The 18,288-nt window shown below is 40.3% G+C and overlaps 1 protein-coding gene and 1 long non-coding RNA gene across 3 annotated transcripts in view; one reads left to right on the top strand and one right to left on the bottom strand.

Moving 5' to 3' along the window:
• Nucleotides 1–18,288, top strand: part of LOC307181683 — a 93,229-nt gene that overhangs the window by 48,429 nt on the left and 26,512 nt on the right. The gene's annotated exons all lie outside the window — the stretch shown is intronic.
• OR6J1 (olfactory receptor family 6 subfamily J member 1) lies at nucleotides 5,885–7,020 on the bottom strand. The gene is given in 3 exon segments (XM_079914291.1): nucleotides 5,885–6,437; nucleotides 6,439–6,498; nucleotides 6,500–7,020. Coding segments are annotated over 3 exon segments (1,092 nt in total). The 5' UTR covers nucleotides 7,013–7,020; the 3' UTR covers nucleotides 5,885–5,918.

Below are 18,288 nucleotides of genomic sequence, written 5' to 3' on the forward strand. Positions count from 1 at the left end.
TTACAGGATGAATGATATCCCATTATTTATATATACCACATTTTCTTTATTCATTTATCTGTCAATGGACTTTTAGGTTATTTCTACACCTTGGCTATTGTGAGTAATGCTGCAATGGGAATACAGATACCTCTTCGAAAAAATGATTTTGTTTCCTTTGGTTGTATATCGAGAAGTGGGATTGCTGGATCTTATGATACTTCTATTTTTAATTTCTTAAGGAATCGCCATACTGTTTTCTATGGTGATAGTACCAGTTACATTCCCACCAACAGTGCATGAGGGTTTTCTCTTCTTCATAACTTTGCCCACATTCGTTATCTCTTTTCTTTTTAGTAATAGGCATCTTAACAGGTGTAAAGTGATATCTCATTGTGGTTTTGATTTGCATTTCCCCAAGGATTAATGATGTGAATCACCTCTTCATTTGCCTGTTGGCCATTTGTATGTCTTCTTTGGAAAAATATCTATTCGGGCTCTTTGCCCATTTTTAAATTGGGTTGTTTATTTTTTTTTGCTATTGAGTTTATGTGTTCTGTATATTTTGGATATTAATCCCTTATCAGATATATGGCTTGCAAATACTTTCTCCCATTCCATAGGTTGACTTTTCACTTTGTTGATGGTTTCATTTGCTATGCAGACACTTTTTAGTTTGATGCAGTCTCACTTGTTTATTTTGCTTTCGTTGCCTTTGCTTTTGGTGTCATATCCAAAAATCATGGCCAAGACCAGTGTCAAGGATCTTACTCCTTACGTTCTCTTCTAGGAGTTTTAAGGACTCAGGTCTATGTTCAATCCATTTTGAGTTGATTTTTTGTGAGTAGTGTAAGGTAGGGGTCCAGTTTCAGTCTTTGGCATGTGGATATCCAGTTTTCTCAACACCTGTTGAAGACACTATCCTTTACCTGTTGTATATTCTTGGCTCCTTTGTTAAAAATTAATTGAGCATATATGCATAGGTTTATTTCTGGGCTCTCTGTTCTGTTAACACTGAGTTTTTATGCCAATACCATATTGTTTTGATTATTATAGCTTTGTAATAGAGTTTGAAATCAGGAAATGCGATGTCTCCAGCTTTGTTGTTCTTTCTCAAGATTGCTGTGGCTATTCAAGGCCTTTTGTGGGTCCATACAAATTTTAGGATTGTTTTGATAAGGATTGCATTAAATTTGTAGATTGCTTTGGGTAGTTATGGACATTTTAACACTATTAATTCTTCTAATCCATGAACACAGGATATCTTTCCATGTATTTATGTCCCCTTCAATTTATTTCATTAATGTCTTATAGTTTTTAATGTACAGATCTTTTACCTCCCTGGTAAAATATATTCCTAAGTATTTTATTATTTTTGATGCTACTGTAAATAGGATTGTTGTCTCAGTTTCTCTTTCTGATAGCTTGTTATTAATGTATAGAAATACAACCTATTTTTGTGTGGTGATTTTGCATTGTGCAACTTTACTGAATTCGTTTATTAGTTCTAACAGTTTTTTAGAGGAGTCTTTAGGGTTTTCTATATATAAAATGTCATCAGCAAATAAAGACAACCTTACTTCTTCCTTTGCAATTTGGAGTCTTTATGTTTCTATTTCCTGCCTAATTTCTCTGGCTAGGATTTTCAGTACTATGTTGAAAGAGTACTATAAAAGTGGAAAGAGTGGGCATCCTTTCCTTGTTCCTAATCTTAGAGGAAAAGCTTTCACCGTTGAGTAAAATGTTAGCTGTGGGCTTGTCATATATGGCCCTTATTATGCAGAGGTAGGTTCCCTTTATATCAGCTGAACAGACCTCCTTACTAGTAAGGAGGTTAAATCAGTAATCAACACCCCTCCACCCAAAAAAAAAGGAAAAAAGAAAGAAAATCCAGGACTAGATGGCTTCACTGGTAAATTCTACCAAACATTTAAAGAAAAATTAATACCAGTCCTTCTTAAACTCTTGCAAAAAAGTGAAGAGGGGAAAATACTGCCAAACTCATTTTGTAAGGCTAGTATGACCTTGATATCAAAGCTGGACAAGGACACTACAAGAAAAAAATGTTATACCTAATATCCCTGATGAACACAGACGCAAAAATCTTCAAAAAAGTTTAGCAAACTGCATTTAACAGTACATTAAAAGGATCATACACCATGATCAAGTGAATTTAGTCCATGGATGCAAGATGGTTCAACATCCACAAATCAAGAAATGTGATACACCACATTAACAAAATGAAGGATAAAAGTCAAATGATCAGGACTTCCCTGGTGGTCCAGCAGTTAAGACTGCGCTCCCAGTGCAGGGGGCCGGGGTTCGATCCCTGGTCAGGGAACTAGATCCCACGTGCTGCAACTAAAGATCCTGCATGCCGCAACGAAGATCCTGCACACTGCAATGAAGATCCCACGTGCCGCAACTAAGACCCAGCGCAGCCAAATAAATAAGTAAATAATTTTAAAAATCACATGACCGGGCTTCCCTGGTGGCGCAGTGGTTGCGAGTCCGCCTGCCGATGCAGGGGACATGGGTTCGTGTCCCGGTCCGGGAAGATCCCACATGCCGCGGAGCGGCTGGGCCCGTGAGCCATGGCCACTGAGCCTGCGCGTCCGGAGCCTATGCTCCGCAACGGGAGAGGCCACAACAGTGAGAGGCCAGTGTACTGCAAAAAAAAAAAAAAAAAATCACATGACCATCTCAATAGATGGAGGAAAAAGCCATTGACAAAATTCAGCATCCTTTTATGATAAGTCTGCATGCCTTTTATTTCTTCTTACCATTGCATTGGCTGGGATCCTATAGTACAATGTTGAGTAGAAGTTGTAAAGTTCTTGTTCCTAATCTTAGGGGAAAGCATTCAGTCTTTCACCATTTAGTATTTTACTGTGGGTTTTTCATAAGTATCCTTTATCAGCTAGAGGAAATTCTCTTCTATCTTAGTTTGCTAAGATATCTCTTCTATCTTAGTTTGCTATCCATTTTTTTTTAAATCATGAATGGGGGTTGACCTTTGTTAAATGCTTTTTCTGCATCTATTGAGATGATCATATGGTTTTTCTCCTTTATCTGTTAATGTAGTGAATTACATATGATTGACTTTTGGTTGTTGAACCAATCCTGTAATTGTGGGATAACCCCCACTTGGTCAAGGATGTATTACCTTTTTGCTATGTTGTTGGAAATAGTTTGCTAAAGTTTTTTTAAGAATTTTAAAATCTATGTTCTGAAGGATATTGGTAACTTCTTTCTTGTTAGTATGTTTGTCTGATTTTGGTCAGGATAATGCTGGCTTCATAGGTTAATTTGAGAAGTGTTTCTTCCTCTTCTGTTTTCTGAAAGAGTTTTATAGCATTGGTATTATCTCTTTTTAAAGTAATTAGTAGAGTTAACCATGAGGACATCTGGGCCTGCACTTTTCTTTTTGGGGAAGTTTTTAACTACAAATGCAATTTCTTTAAAAGATATAGGACTGCTAGAGTTATCTATTTTATTTTGGGTAAGCTTTGGTAGCTTGTGTCTTTCAAGAAATTTATCCATTTCATCTAAGTTGTCAAAAACATTAACATAAGTTGTTTATAATGTTCCATTATTACTCTTTAATTCCTATAGAATTCATAGTGGTATCCACTTTCTTATTCCCCTTATTGGTAATTTGTGTCTTCTCTCCTTTTTCCCCTACTTTCTCCCAACCTCAAGTCCAGCAGAGAGACTCTTCCACCAGTTCCCACAAGTATCTCAGAATTGAGACTTGTTTGGTTTCACTGGCCTGATTTTAGTGATATGGCCATTCCTGAGCCAATAACCATGGTCATGCTCTGACTGGTTAGGGATGAAGTCGCCACCACCCCAGCTCCATGAACTGAGTGGGGGAAGGGCCTTACTGAGAAAGATCAGGGACCTACTACTTTAAGAATGGGAAATGCGTGCAGGTAGATAGAAAGTACATATGGCCATTACAGCATTTATGGGTTTTTTCCTGATATAAAGAAGTCTAAAAATTTTACATAGCCAAATTTGTAAACTTATTTTTATATTTCTTCCATCAAAAAAGCTCCCTACATGTCTTTAATAAAATAATTTTTACCTAAATTTTCTTTTTCATGGTTTATATCTATCTACTTAATTCATCCTGAATTTATTTCAGTTTAAGAGATGAGGTGAGGATCTAACAACTTTTTCTTCAAGGTACTAGGTAATCTCTTCAATTTATCTTCATTTATTCAGCTTATTCCTTCAGTAAAACATAGTACCTGACACTTAACATGGTACTTAACTTTGTACCAAGCCCTGTGCTAAGCATTCTAACATATATTAATACATTGATATTTATAAGGATTCTATGAGGTAGATACTATTATTATCTCCATATATATCTGAGTTGCAAAGAAATATTGCTTACTCAAGATCAAATGGCTAATAGCTGAGTTCTGAACCTGGGTTTCTAGTAGCTGTTCTCAGTCTTTGTGCTATACTGCTTCTAAAAATCATTGATGTCCACAGCATGCCTTGAAACTACTAGCTTTGCAGCTAGTAGGCTTCTGTTGTACCCATGCATATTATTATTATTATTATTATTATTTTGTGGTACGCGGGCCTCTCACTGTTGTGGCCTCTCTCGCTGCGGAGCACAGGCTCCGGACGCGCAGGCTCAGCGGCCTCGGCTCACGGGCCCAGCCGCTCTGTGGCATGTGGGATCCTCCCGGACCGGGGCACGAACCCGTGTGCCCTGCATGGGCAGGCAGACTCTCAACCACTGCGCCACCAGGGAAGCCCCCCCATGCATATTATTGTTCCTTTCAGTTGGCTTGTACCAAAAATCAGTTGTTTCTAAGCCTTGATGTAATAGTTGGACTTGTTATTGTAATGACATTTTAATTAAATAAAGATAAGCCAGTGAAATACGAGTATTAAAAACAAAGCTATTTCTATGAAAATGAAGTCAGTTCCTTTCAGTAGATTCCATATTGGAATCTATTGAAAAAAAAATTGACTATTGAGGAAAAAAATTGTTGACTGAGGTGTGGGCAAGGACTGTGAAGACTGGCAAAAGACAAACAAAAAGCGAAAATGCTAGAATTCTGCTCACAGATAGTTTCTTAAGCATCTTTACAATTTTTGTGCTGCTGAAACCAATCTTGAAATTTCATATTATGAATGTGGTTTAAACAAGAAATACTACAACAGTCATTATATTCATTCTCAAAGAAAAGGATATTTATAGACTAGTGAGTACATATGTGTTTCTAGGTTTTAATTTCAAATAAATATTTAAGGCACATATAACATTTAAGTTGATATTCTGCTCTAACCTTTCCCCCACCCAAATAACCAACTATGTACTAGACCTCAATCTTTTTTAAAGGAAGTCTTCTAATGTGGTTATAGCCAGTAGTCTTGGCATCGTTTATTGACTTGACCTTCTTTACTGATTAGAAAGTCTACTTTAATTATCTGTTAGATCTTTATGTCTACTCTGCATTATCTTTCTAGGGTATCCAATTCCACTGTTGTATTTGTTTGTTTTTAAGTTAGTGTTTTTAATACCTGATACTTTTTTTGTTCAACGTTTCTTGGCCATTCCACCTCATTAATTTTTCTGTATATATAATATTTCTGAAGTCTATCATGAATATATTCTTACTGAGAGTATTTTTTTATCAATTTTGAAATGTTCTAGTGAAGAAGGTATGCTAAGTTTATAATTATAACTTAAAAATGAGGCAAGATTAAGAAACTCAGGTATAGGCTAGGGTCAGAAACATTAAGACATACCAGACATAGCTGTGGTACGCTGAGCTTTCTGTACTCTGAGAAGACTGTGTGAGCCAATAATGATGCATGTGAGAAACCACTGTAGATTAGAGGACATGCTGAAAACTATCTAGGAGGGGATAGTTCATGGAGATCAGGACAGAAGCTGCATTTGCAGAGGTTCAGGCAAGGAGGTAACTTCCTCCCCTCCTCTCAGGTCCGGTACATCTTTGTAAGAAGAGCTTGTTCACCTGCTCCCTAAACACCTGCTTCACCTGTTTGTTCCTCAGGGTGTAGATGAAGGGGTTGAACATCGGGGTCACCATGGTATTGAGCAAGGCCACCACATTGTTCCTGTCCTCACCCTGGCCACCCTTGCCTGACTGGACATACATGAAGATGCAATTGCCATAGAAGAGAGAGACAACAGTGATGTGGGAGAAGCAGGTTGAGAGGGCTTTCTGCCTCTCCTTGGCTGAGGGGTTTTGCAGGATGGTGTGAAGGATGTGGCCATAGCAGGTGGCCTTCACGGACAGAGTGCCCAGTAAGCTGAAGTTGGCCAAAATAAAACCCAAAAGCTCAATCAGACTTGTGTCCGCACATATGAGTTCCAGGAGTGGAAAGTTGTCACAGAAGAAATGATTAATGATATTGGGGCCACAGAATGGCTGCTGAAATATGATGAAACTTGGAACGATGGTGGATAAGGAATCCTGTCATCCATGAACAAAGAACTAGCTGGACACAGACCCTTTTGCTCATTGATGGTGACATAACGCAAGGGTTTACATATGGCCACATACCTGTCAAAGGACATCACTGCCAGTCGGTAGAATTCTGTGGTTCCCAGGAAGAAATAGAGGAAAAACTGAAGAAAGCAACCTGCCAGGAAGATGGTCCTGTATCTTGTCAGGATGTTGGACAGCATTTTGGGGAAGATGACCAGGGTGAACCAGATCTCCAGGATGGCAAAGTTGCGGAGGAAGTAGTACATGGGGGTGTGGAGGTGCCTGTCCATGAGGGTGAGGACCACAAAGAGGTTCCCCAGTAGAGTGAGGAGGCAGGTCAGGAGGAGCCCCAGGAAGATGAGCATCTGCAGCTCACAGGCATCTGAGAGCCCCAACAGGACAAACTCGGTGACAGTGGTGTGGTTCCCCATGGCTCCTCTGACCTCTGCTGGGGATGGCCAATCAGAGGTGTGCTGCACCAGGAGTCGTGATGTTCTGGGGATCTGAGGACATTTGGAATTGATAGGAAAAAGTGGTGAGTGTTGCATTTTGAGTTGAAGGAGTCCTTTATTTTTGTTTTACAGAGCTCCCTTGGGGCTTTCTTTCTCATGTATGGTCCCTGGTATGTCTATGTGTTAGAGGCGAGAGTGGTGTTGCAGGGGGGCCTAAGTAAGGCCCCAAACCAAAAATTATTCTTGCTTACTTTTGTTAACCAAAATTTTATTTCTAATTCTTCAACCATTACTTTGCCTCTAATATTATACCCTGCTTTCACTACCTTTCATTTTTATCTTTATTCTAATAATGGGTCTTCATCCATAAGTAGTTCATATTTGAGACTGATAACCTTTTGCTTAACTTAGCCATTCACTACACAGATCCATATCCTCAGGTAAACTGATTGAGAATGCATAGACACTCTGTTGCTAATTCAATATTACCTGAAAATTCGATGCCTTTCACTAGTATTTGGATTAATAAAAAGACAAGAGGAAATCTATGAGAGAAAAGCACAACTCTTACCAATCAAAAAGAGAAAAATCCAAGTAATGTATGCACAAATAAAAATTCCTTAGTGGGAGTTTGGTATTTAAGATTCTTAATGATCCATCCTCATATGATATATCCACGGTCTCCTTTGATTACATCCTCCCATGGGCTCAAGATACAATAAACCCTTTGTGATTTTTTTATTCTTTATCTATTTTATGCACCTATGTTTTAGCACATGGCATTCTTTCAACTTGGAATCATCAGCCTTTTCAAATCCTACTTATCCTTTAAGTCTCTCCTCAATAAGTGCTGTCATTTCCATGAAGCCTTCTCTTCTGAATGCCTGAGTCTCTGTATCTCTCATAGTTTTGTTATATATCACTCAACTTTTATTATATTTTATGGTTGTTTTTCATTTGTTGCTCAAAGATGTCTTTATTAATCTTTGCTTTTTATATAGCTCTTAGAACAAGTTTCTTGAAATAATCAGCTTTAGTAAATATTTACTGAATGAGTGAATAACACCTCAAATGTCTGTGAGTTGGATTTGGTGTTGTTTGACACAGAATAGGTTGAGGACATGTTGCTTATGTAGTACTTCCTAGAGGACAGTAACATTGCAGAGTAATATGTCAAGTAGTCTGTTAAAATGGCCCATCTGAAGAGGGTTTGCTTTTCCTCATTAGAAGGTGGAGATGTCTCCCCACAAAGATTCTCTAAGGGGAAACTCTCCATCTTCGAGACAGTCTGGAGTTCTAGCTAGTAAAGGGACAGAGGTCTGTTTGGGTCCGCTAGAGTGCTTCCAGCAGCAAACCAAAACCAAAACCAGAACCAAAACAAACATCCCCCCCGCAAAAAAAAAACCCAAACAGGACTTCCCTGGTGGCTCAGTGGTTAAGGATCCACCTGCCAATGCAGGGGACACAGGTTCGATCCCTGGTCTGGGGAGATCCCACATGCCACGCAGCAACTAAGCCCGTGCGCCACAACTACCGAGCCTGCGCTCTAGAGCCCACGAGCCACAACTATTGAAGCCTGCACGCCTAGAGCCAGTGCTCTGCAATAAGAGAAGCCACCGCAATAAGAAGCCCACGCACCGCAACGAAAGGTATCCCCCTCTCGCCGCAACTAGAGAAAGCCCACGTGCAGCAATGAAGACCCAACGCAGACAAAACTAAATAAATAAATGTATTTGAAAAAATCCCCAAACAAACAAACAAAAAACCCCAACAAGAACAACAACAAAAAACCCCAAACCCTACAAAAGATCTCTTTTTAAATGTCCACATCCCTGGAAGTTTCCTTCCTTAAGCATTATCAACTACTCCCTTAATGATCAGGCAGAACTGTAGCAAGAATTATTTACCAGTCACTGGAGAATAAGATTGGGACCCAGTTTAGGTACCTGGGATGAAGGAGATGCTAGGGGATATTAGTAGAGAAGATGAAATGGTAAACTGTATAAACTTCCTCTTTTTTATGGTTTTGCCTTCTCTTCAGCAAGGCTGCACTATTCAAAGTTATTCCACAAACTACTATTGTATATAACATTTGTTGACAGTTACTAAAGAACACAAAATAGTTGATCAGCCTCTGAGGATGTAACTAAGGGCTATTCCCCAGGGGTTATTTCTAGGCGCAATATTGCTTAGATACTCAGCGATTTGAAAAAGAGTTCTCTGTAGCCCAATCATTTGGTTCAAAGGTGAGCCCAGGCAGCCAAGAAACGTACCCAGCTCTTTCCAGGACAGAAGCAGGACACAACATGAATGTGATACCCAGACACATCATCAGGAGCTAATAGAATGAATATCATTTAGGCGAAGTCCTGGTGGGACACACTGGAAGAGAAGTGGGAATAGAGACTAAGATGAGGAAGAGTTGGATGGGAGTGGAAGGTGAGGAGAAAGCTGTGGGTTCATACTGAATCATGAGCTTAGCACAGATAAACCATGAAAAGACATTGTGATTAGCCTAAGGATATAGCTCATAGACAGGGCTGCTTGATAAACTTCTGTTTTTTTCCTGTATCAAATGGGAGGTCAACAGCCAGGGTGAGGGGCTTCCAAATACAAAGAGAAGGGGTCCACTTCATGAATTCAGGTATTTCTCCCTTTATCCTTCAGGCTTGGTGAGTGAAAGGGGAGACTTGCCTGGCAGCCTGAGAGCCTGGGCATGGCTGCACCATCCACTCACACCATTCATTGTTTTTTTGTTTTTTAAAAATTTTTATTTATTTAATTAATTTAGTTTTGGCTGCATTGGGTCTTCGTTGCTGCGCGCGGGCTTTCTCTAGTTGCGGCGAGCGGGGGCTAGTCTTCCTTGCGGTGCACGGGCTTCTTATTGCGGTGGCTTCTCTTGCTGCGGAGCACGGGCTCTAGGCGTGTGAGCTTCAGTAGTTGTGGTGCACGGGCTTCAGTAGTTGTGTCTAGCGGGCTCTAGAACGTGGGCTCAGTAGTTGTGGCGCATGGGCTTAGTTGCTCCGCGGCATGTGGGATCTTCCCGGACCAGGGCTCGAACCTGTGTCCCCTACATTGGCAGGCAGATTCTTAACCACTGCGCCACCAGGGAAGCCCCATTCATTGTTTAAGGGTCAGTCATGCAGTGGCCAGTGGGAAAGTCTCTATGGATGCCCTGGAGGTTCGTCTTGCCTTCTGGATAGTTCTAGCACACTTAGAAGGAGGGTGAGATCTTCTCCTAAGGAAAAGCGTTAAGAGTTTCACCCAGACTTGATGCTCTCCAGAGCTTTGGGTTTTCCAAGGGGACAGTTACACAGAGCACAAGGTGGGACAGGCAAATCTCCTCAATGTGAGTAACTTAATGGTTCTGCCTGGATAAACGTTGACTTGCCTAGCATTTACCTGGACGGTGGGGCTGAAGTTACAAATGAGACCCAGTGTGTGTGCTCGATGTGCCACATCTTGTAAAAATTAGTGAAGACAAGTGCCAGGAAGAGGACGGTTTGGGGAAGCCATTGCTGCTCTGCCATCCTCTGCAGTGCCATGGTGGAGATTACCCTTCAGGCCCAGGGTTAGGTGTCTAGCAGCCCTCTGGGGAAGTCCCAGTCAGGCCATTCCAAATACACTACTCACAGGATTCCAGAAGATACCTGGTTCACATGGGTATTTCTTGTGCTTGCAATATTGTCTGTGGGCTCTAAATGCAGATCTTATTCTTTAAGAATAACTATTCCTTTCCAAAGTATCCTGAATGGTCAGCTGGCGTTTCCCGGATGGGAGAATGGTTTCCTTGGACTTGGTCATCATTCAGCTCACAGGATCTGATGAGTCCAGAATGTTTTGAAATTTTCCACATTTCAGCAAGCTCATCCTGGGAGAAGCCTTGGAAGAGTTCAGTTATCATTTAGTGGAATCTTCCTTCATCCTGCTTTTAAACTAATGGGGGTCATTTCAACTGATAAAGACTTTTATTACATTCTCACATTGGGCAAGTTTCTGCGAGATGGTATTTCTTCTGCGGACAATGGGGCACTGTAAGACAGTGAATGAGCTACTCCTGGAATAAACACATCTCTTTGTGGAGGTGACATACGGGCTGAGGGATTCGGATTGCAACTTTGTTTTCTTCAGGGATCTACTCTTCTCCTAAGTTTTATGGTGCTTGTGATCCCTGGAGAATTAGTATAACGAGCCTCACTCAGCTTCTTCCCAACTCTCTTGGCTGTTACTTACTACAACTTTGCAAACAAAAGTTTCACTTGTTTGTTCAGATCAAGAATAGCAGTTAATTTTAGTTAAAGTAATAAATCTAATTATTCCTCTGAAATTGGGGCTCCTGTCTAATATTAGGCAGTCCTATTATTACAGGGATGTAAGGAACCATCACAAGTAATATAGAACCTTGGCTAATCCTACCCTGGTCCCTACCTCACTGGGGCTAGGAGATGATAGAAGATGGGGTCCTAGGGGAAAGAGAAATAAGGGAAGGAAATGAAAAGGTTAGGATTATTTTTTCCCCAGCTTTATTGAGGTATAATTGACAAATAAAATGGTATATATTTAAAGTGTACAGTGTGATGATTGTGTACATCGTGAAATGATTACTACAATGAAGTTAACTAACCCATACATCACCTCACATAGTTACCATTTTTGTGTATGCATGTTTGGTGAGAATGCTTAAGATTTACTCTCTTAGCAAACTTCAAGTATAAAATACCATGTTGCTAGCTATGAACACCGTGCTGTACATTAGGTTCCCAGAACTTATTCATCTTATAGTTAGGAGTTTGTACCCTTGACCAATACCTACCCATTTCTTCCACCCTCCCAGGCCCTGGAAACCACCATTCTCTCTGTTTCTGTGAGTTGGACTTTTTATTTGTTTGTTTGTTTAGGTTCCACATATAGGTGATGCCATACAGTATTTGTCTTTCTCTGTCTGGCTTATTTCACTGAGCATAATGCCCTCCAGTCTCATCCATGTTGTTGCAAATGGCAAGATTTCCTTCTTTTTTATGATTTAATAATATTCCATTGTATTGTTTACCTGAGATAAATAGACTGCCAGATATTTTTCCAGCAAAGATGGGTTTATTTGGGATCAGCAACTCGGGGTTGCAACCATGGTGAGCCGTGTGAAAATCCCTGCGCTACAAGGGAAGGAAAATGCTTTTATAGAGAGGAAAAGGAAGTTGGGAGGGCTATAGTAAACAAAGCGTCCATGACTTTTCATTGGCTGAGTCCTTGCCAGGAAAGAAAGGGAGTCTTTCTTCTTCCTGTTGGGCTTTGCTATCGTCGCAGGGTGTGAGAACTCCCCCTTCTGGTCTCTCAATTCTATTTAACTGAGATTTCTGCTTATTAATTTTTTTACATTTTATATATATATAAACCATATCTTCCTTATCCATTCATCTGGTGACAGACACTTAAGTTGTTTCCTTAGCTGTTGTGAGTAATGCTGCAAAAAAACACAGATTGCCGATATTTCTTTGAAATAGGGGGACACCCGGGATGCACTGGGCCTTAAGGGCTACTACTGCCGCTGCATGCTGCTAGCCCACTGGACTTGATAGAGAAGCTGCTCAACTCTGTGTCCCTGGAGAAGTGATCATGGACCATGGAAGTCAGTGTCTTGCCCACAGTTTTTTCCCCCAAGGTGTGGGGAGCTGGAAGCAATGCCTGCCCACAGCCCTGTCAGTGTGTGGCTCCCTCTCTGGAAAGAACCATCCAGTAAAGGTCTTTGAGGACCACAAGGAGGTCCTAACAGTTAAAAAAATGTTTTTGTTTGTTTCCTTTGGATATTTACTCAGAAGTGGGATGGCTGGATCATGTGGTAGTTCTATTTTAATTTTTAAAGAAACCTCCATGCTGTTTTTCATAATGGCTGTACCAATTTCCATTCCTAACAACAGTGTACAAGTGTTCCCTTTTTTAAAAAAATATTCATTTATTTATTTGGCTGTGCTGGGTCTTAGTTGCGGCACATGGGATCTCCATTGCCACGTGCAGAATCTTCATTGCGGCATGCGGGATCTTTAGTTGCGGCATGCGGGATTTTTTTTAGGTGTGGCAAGCAGACTCTTAGTTGCGGCATGTGGGATCTAGTTCCCTGACCAGGGATCAAACCCGGGCGCCCTGCATTAGGAGCATGGAGTCTTAACCACTGGACCACCAGGGAAGTTCCAGCGGTTCCCTTTTCTTGACATCCTTACCAACGCTTGTTCTTTCTTTCTTTTTTAAAAATAATAGCCATCCTAACAGGTGTGAGGTAAGAGGTGCCATCTCACTGTGGTTTTGATTTGCATTTCCCTGATGATTAGTGATGTTGAGTATATTTTCATGTACCTGTTGGTCATTTGCATGTCTTCTTTGGAAAAATGTCTACCCAGTTTCTTTGCCCATATTTAAATGGGCTTATTTGATTTTTTGATATTGAGTTGATTTTTCATGAGCCCAGGTATCTCTCTCGAACTCCAGAACCATCTATCCAACTATTTACTGAAGAGCTCTACCTGGGTGCCTTAAAGCCAATGTGTTAAAACTGACTGGAACCTAAATTGGAAAAGAATTTGAAAAAGGATACTTGTGTATGTATAACTGAATCACTTTGCTGTACACCTGAAACTAATACAACATTGTAAATCAACTATACTCTAATATGAAATAAAGATAAGAATAAAACTGACTGGAAGAATATACCAGAGACCAATAAAACAACAATACTTGTTGCAGGTGGTAGTTTGGGGTAGAGAGGGACAGGGTTGACAACATGATTTCTCACCATATATCTTTTAGATGAATGAAAAAATGTGAATGTATCATCCTCCTCTCTCCCCCCATCCACTTCTGCCCAAACTTGCCCTTTTCATGTGTATTCCTGTTTATGTGAATGGTATCATCATTTCCTTGGTCACCCAAGCCAGAATTTGGGGAGTTTTCCTGGACTCCTTTCTCTCCTTTACTCTCTTACCCCAACTTCTGTAATTTTGCCTCAAAAATATCTTGCAAATAAATTTCCTCTTTTTTCCATCCCCACTGTTATTGCTTTAGCTTGGGTTCTTTTATCTCTTACTTGGATTTTTTTTTTTTTGCGGTACGCGGGCCTCTCACTGCTGTGACCTCTCCCGTTGCGGAGCACAGGCTCCGGACGCGCAGGCTCAGCGGCCATGGCTCACGGGCCCAGCCGCTCCGCAGCATGTGGGATCTTCCCGGACTGGGGCACGAACTCGTGTGCCCTGCATCGGCAGGCGGACTCTCAAACACTGCGCCACCAGAGAAGCCCTCTTACTTGGATTTTAATATCTTTCTCACTTCAGTTCCTCACATTCTACTAGAGTGATCTTTTAAAAACACAAAACAGGTTATAATATTTTCCAGCCTAAAATCATTGGATGCCTCCATTAACCTTCAGAGTAAAATGTAAGCTTTCTAGTGTAGCATCCTTTTGATCTTGGGTTCACCTACTGCTCCAGTTTCTTCTTCCATGATTCTTTTTCCATAGCTTAGTCTTCAACCAAACTGCCTGTCCTTCTTGAAAATATCAGGTTCTCTCTGGCCTCCATACCTTTACATATGCTGTTCTTTCTACCTGAAATGCCTTTCTAACTTTGGCAAAAATCAGATCGAGTTTTCCATGAGAAAACTTTTCTGAGCAGTTCTCCCCCCACCCCCAGCCCAACCACATTCCTCTCATCTATAAATATAAATTCTGATATTGCACTAAATATAATATTATCACTGTTGAGTTTTTCCTCTGTATTTCCCTACTAGCTGGGTGACCCTGGACAGATCCTAACATCAGAAATTGAATCATATTTTTCTTTGTCTTTCAAACATCTGGCACAGTACCCATGTGGTGGGTTTTGAATTGTTAACCATTTTTTTTTTATGGGTATTTCTTATCCCTCTGAGCTGTCTTATTCCTCCCATTTCGGTAAGAAAACTGGGAAAGAAATGTTACTGCAGAAGGCAGAATAAAGCCTTTTCAAGTTTAGGACTCAGGGCCTAGACAAAACCTGATGAGTCAGGGCAAGGCTTCTTATTTCCTGAGATTCTGCATAACAGGGGAAAGAGGAGACTTGAAGAGGAAAACAGGATAGCTCAGAACTGCTGGGTCCCCGGGAAGGAGCATTGTACTCTGCCCTTTCCCAACCCCAGGCTGAGTCTAAGCGGGGAGATGACAGAACCCCACATAGAGTTGTGGGTCTGAGAACAGAGAGCACTTGTAATTTGCTTTCTGGGAAGGTCCAGGGCAATGGCCGTACCTTAGGGGAAAAGTGGCTGCATAAAATTCCTAGGCAGGTGGGACATTTGAGACCATCAGAGAGTTTCCCACAGCTCAGAGAGGTGCAGTAATAAAGGCTAGAGTGTCTGAAAGGGGCATAGAGATAGCAGGGAGAGCCACCCAGCCTGCAAGGGCCTCCTTGATGCGAATGAGGAGCAATGTACCTGCTACCTATGGACTGATGACCTAGGGCAAGATGGGAGGGTCCAGAGGACCGTGGGCAAAGGCCTCCTTGTCTCCTCCCAGCTTCCTCTTAACTTAGACACAACACTGGAGAAAAGTGTGCTTGTGGGAGAATCCAGAACTGACTGATATTTAATTTCTACCATCAGGTTAATGGGCCATCTAGGGAAATTAAACTGAGTTTTAAGAATAGCAAGGAAATTAAATTTGGTATGCACGAGTTTGTGAACTAAGATTAGTATTTGCTTTACCTGGCATCATATAGTGTTATAAATCAATTAATTCAATATTAATATAAAATTTACAAAGGAGTAGAAGTACATATCTTAAATTGCTATAAGTAAATTTTGCAATATAAATATAATTTAGATTATTAATCCTTTCTCAATAAAAATGTGAATATCATGAAGGACTTTGAAATGGGAAAAAAAAGATTACAAAATTAGTGAGTGTCCAAACTCACTCATTCAGGTCATCTCTGCCTTCCAGTGTTTTTAAGATGTTTTAGCACTTCGTAAATTGTAGAAAACTAATCATAGTGTAAATTATTCTTGTCTGTAGAAAAACACATGGATTGTGTTTATTAGAATGCGACTGACAATTTTCTGTAGATAGACCCAGTGTGCATGTATTTGCAAATTCATTTCAGAATTTCGTATCTCTATAAATGTCATTGCTCTTTGAATGCTTCTTTAAGCTAGTTGTAACATCTTACCGGTTTCCCTCATAAATTAATGAGTTGTTAAATAAAATCTTTGACATGAGTTCGTATAGCTCATGCTTTGAGAAAATTCTGCAAGAATTGACCTCTGAAATGTCAACACAGCCTGCTAGAAGTGATTTTAGGGAGAGACAGAGAGTCATATCTTGGGATATCTCTTATTAGGACAGTTGCCTACTGTAGGTTGGAGCACTGTGCTATAATAGCAAAAGTAATTTGTAAGAGGTTTTCAACATTTTAGTTAACAGATCAATAGATGGAAACAGAGAAAACCGCTTAATCACAAAATGCAGTGAAATAGACTGCTTTCACTTCAGCAAAGTCACAGTTTTCCTCCCACAGTGTGTTCTGCTGATGGATGTGTTGAAATAAACATGTGACTTGAGAGAGATATCTTCTGCATGGTACAAACTTTATTATGCCAACATCTGGCAGCTGGATAAAATGATAGTTAAGACCTGGAGTCAAATCACTCTTTAAGCCTCAATTTCCTCATTTGCAAAATGGTGTGTTCTGGTTACAGTTGCAGTGTAGCAAAGCACCCTGAACTTGGTGGTGTAAAATGTGAGTCGGGACTTCAGGAAGGGCTTGGCTGGGAAATCTTACCTGTAGGGTCTCTCATGAGACTGGGACTGCAATCATCTGAAGGCTTGACTGGGCTGGATGTCCAGGATGGTCCACTCACATGGTTGGCAGTGAAGACTGGTTGTTGGCTGGGAGTTCAACTGGCACTATTGATTAGAAATATCTACACATGGCCTCACAGCATGATGGCCTAACTATACTAGGAGTTCTTAAGTTGTGGCTGGTTTTCCCCAGAACAAACATCCCAAGAGCCTGGTAGAAGTTGCAAGGCCTTTTCTGACCTGGCCTTGGAAGTTATATGACATCATTCTACCATACTCATTTGGGTAAAGCCTGCCCTGGTTCAAAGTGAGGGTATATAGGCCCCAACCTGTTGATAGGAACTTTGGCAAAGTCACATTGTGGAAAAGCATTTGGGATGGGAGATATAGTTGTGGCCATATTTAGAAAATACAATCTGCCACATGTAGATAATATTATTGCCTATTTCATGAGGTTTTGTGAGTATCAACATGAGAAATGGTCTTAATACAGGACTTAATCAGCATTTAAATACTGATTTAATTGCTTAATTAAGTGCTTAAGTACTGATTAAGCACTTAACAACACTTAAGTACTTAATCAGTACTTAATATAGTGCCTGGTGCATTGGAAAACCTCAATAATTGTTGCCATCATTATTACTTCAGCACTGCCCTTTGGACAGTTTTTCAGTTTGTGGTAAACACTATTTTGATTTTCTGAATTCTGGTTCTCAGAGAAATCTGATTAAGATTAGACAAAGGCCAAAAAATACAAGTGAAATTGAATGGAAGTGTATTGTTGTTACCTTTGAAGTGTCTTCTTGTCACTTTAAAAATTCTGAAGTACAGGACAGCCTTTACTTGGAAGTAAAATGTCCCAAATTGCAGAGGAGGTGGTGATTTGTGACCCTCTTACTTGCTTCGAGGTGATGAAAATGCTTTGGATCCGAACTTGCATTAGAGCATTAGCACCTATTGCTTTTGGCTTTGTTTTCTCACTGTTAAATCTGTTGTAATGAAGTCAACGTAAACTTTCTTATCAAGGTTTGCAGGACTGTTCTTTATGACTGGAAAAGTCACAGGGTTTCAGATGTTTTGAAATTTAGCAGCAGTAACTTTCCCTTCCCAGAGCGATTTGAAATGAACATCCGAGACAATGAACTACCTCTGACAAACTCAGCTTGTGCTTTGTTGTCATCTGTGATGATTTACATTCCCCTTTCCTTGGCTGTGAAATCGATGTCACAGCTGCACTAGGTACTGGGCAAATGATGTTCTTTTTATCTGCTTTAAATATGAAACTGTGTTCTTATCACTGTGGGTTGAAGGACATCTTTGTACCTGAACACTTTGATGTGAGGGTGATGTCAAACAGATTTTGACTCAGATAAATATTCAGTTGTGCCAGGAATTACAAATAGAATCTTGTGACCTTGTTTCAATTAGGAGAAACGTGGAATGAGTTAAGGAAAAATGTATTAAAATAACATTTTTGTTTTCTTTTTGCTATAAGATAATTTATGTTCCTCATAGGAAATTTTAGAAAATCCAAGCAAAAAGAGAAAAATAAAAA

This window comes from Stenella coeruleoalba (genome assembly GCF_951394435.1).
Source record: "Stenella coeruleoalba genome assembly, chromosome: 2".
Lineage (NCBI taxonomy): Eukaryota > Metazoa > Chordata > Mammalia > Artiodactyla > Delphinidae > Stenella > Stenella coeruleoalba.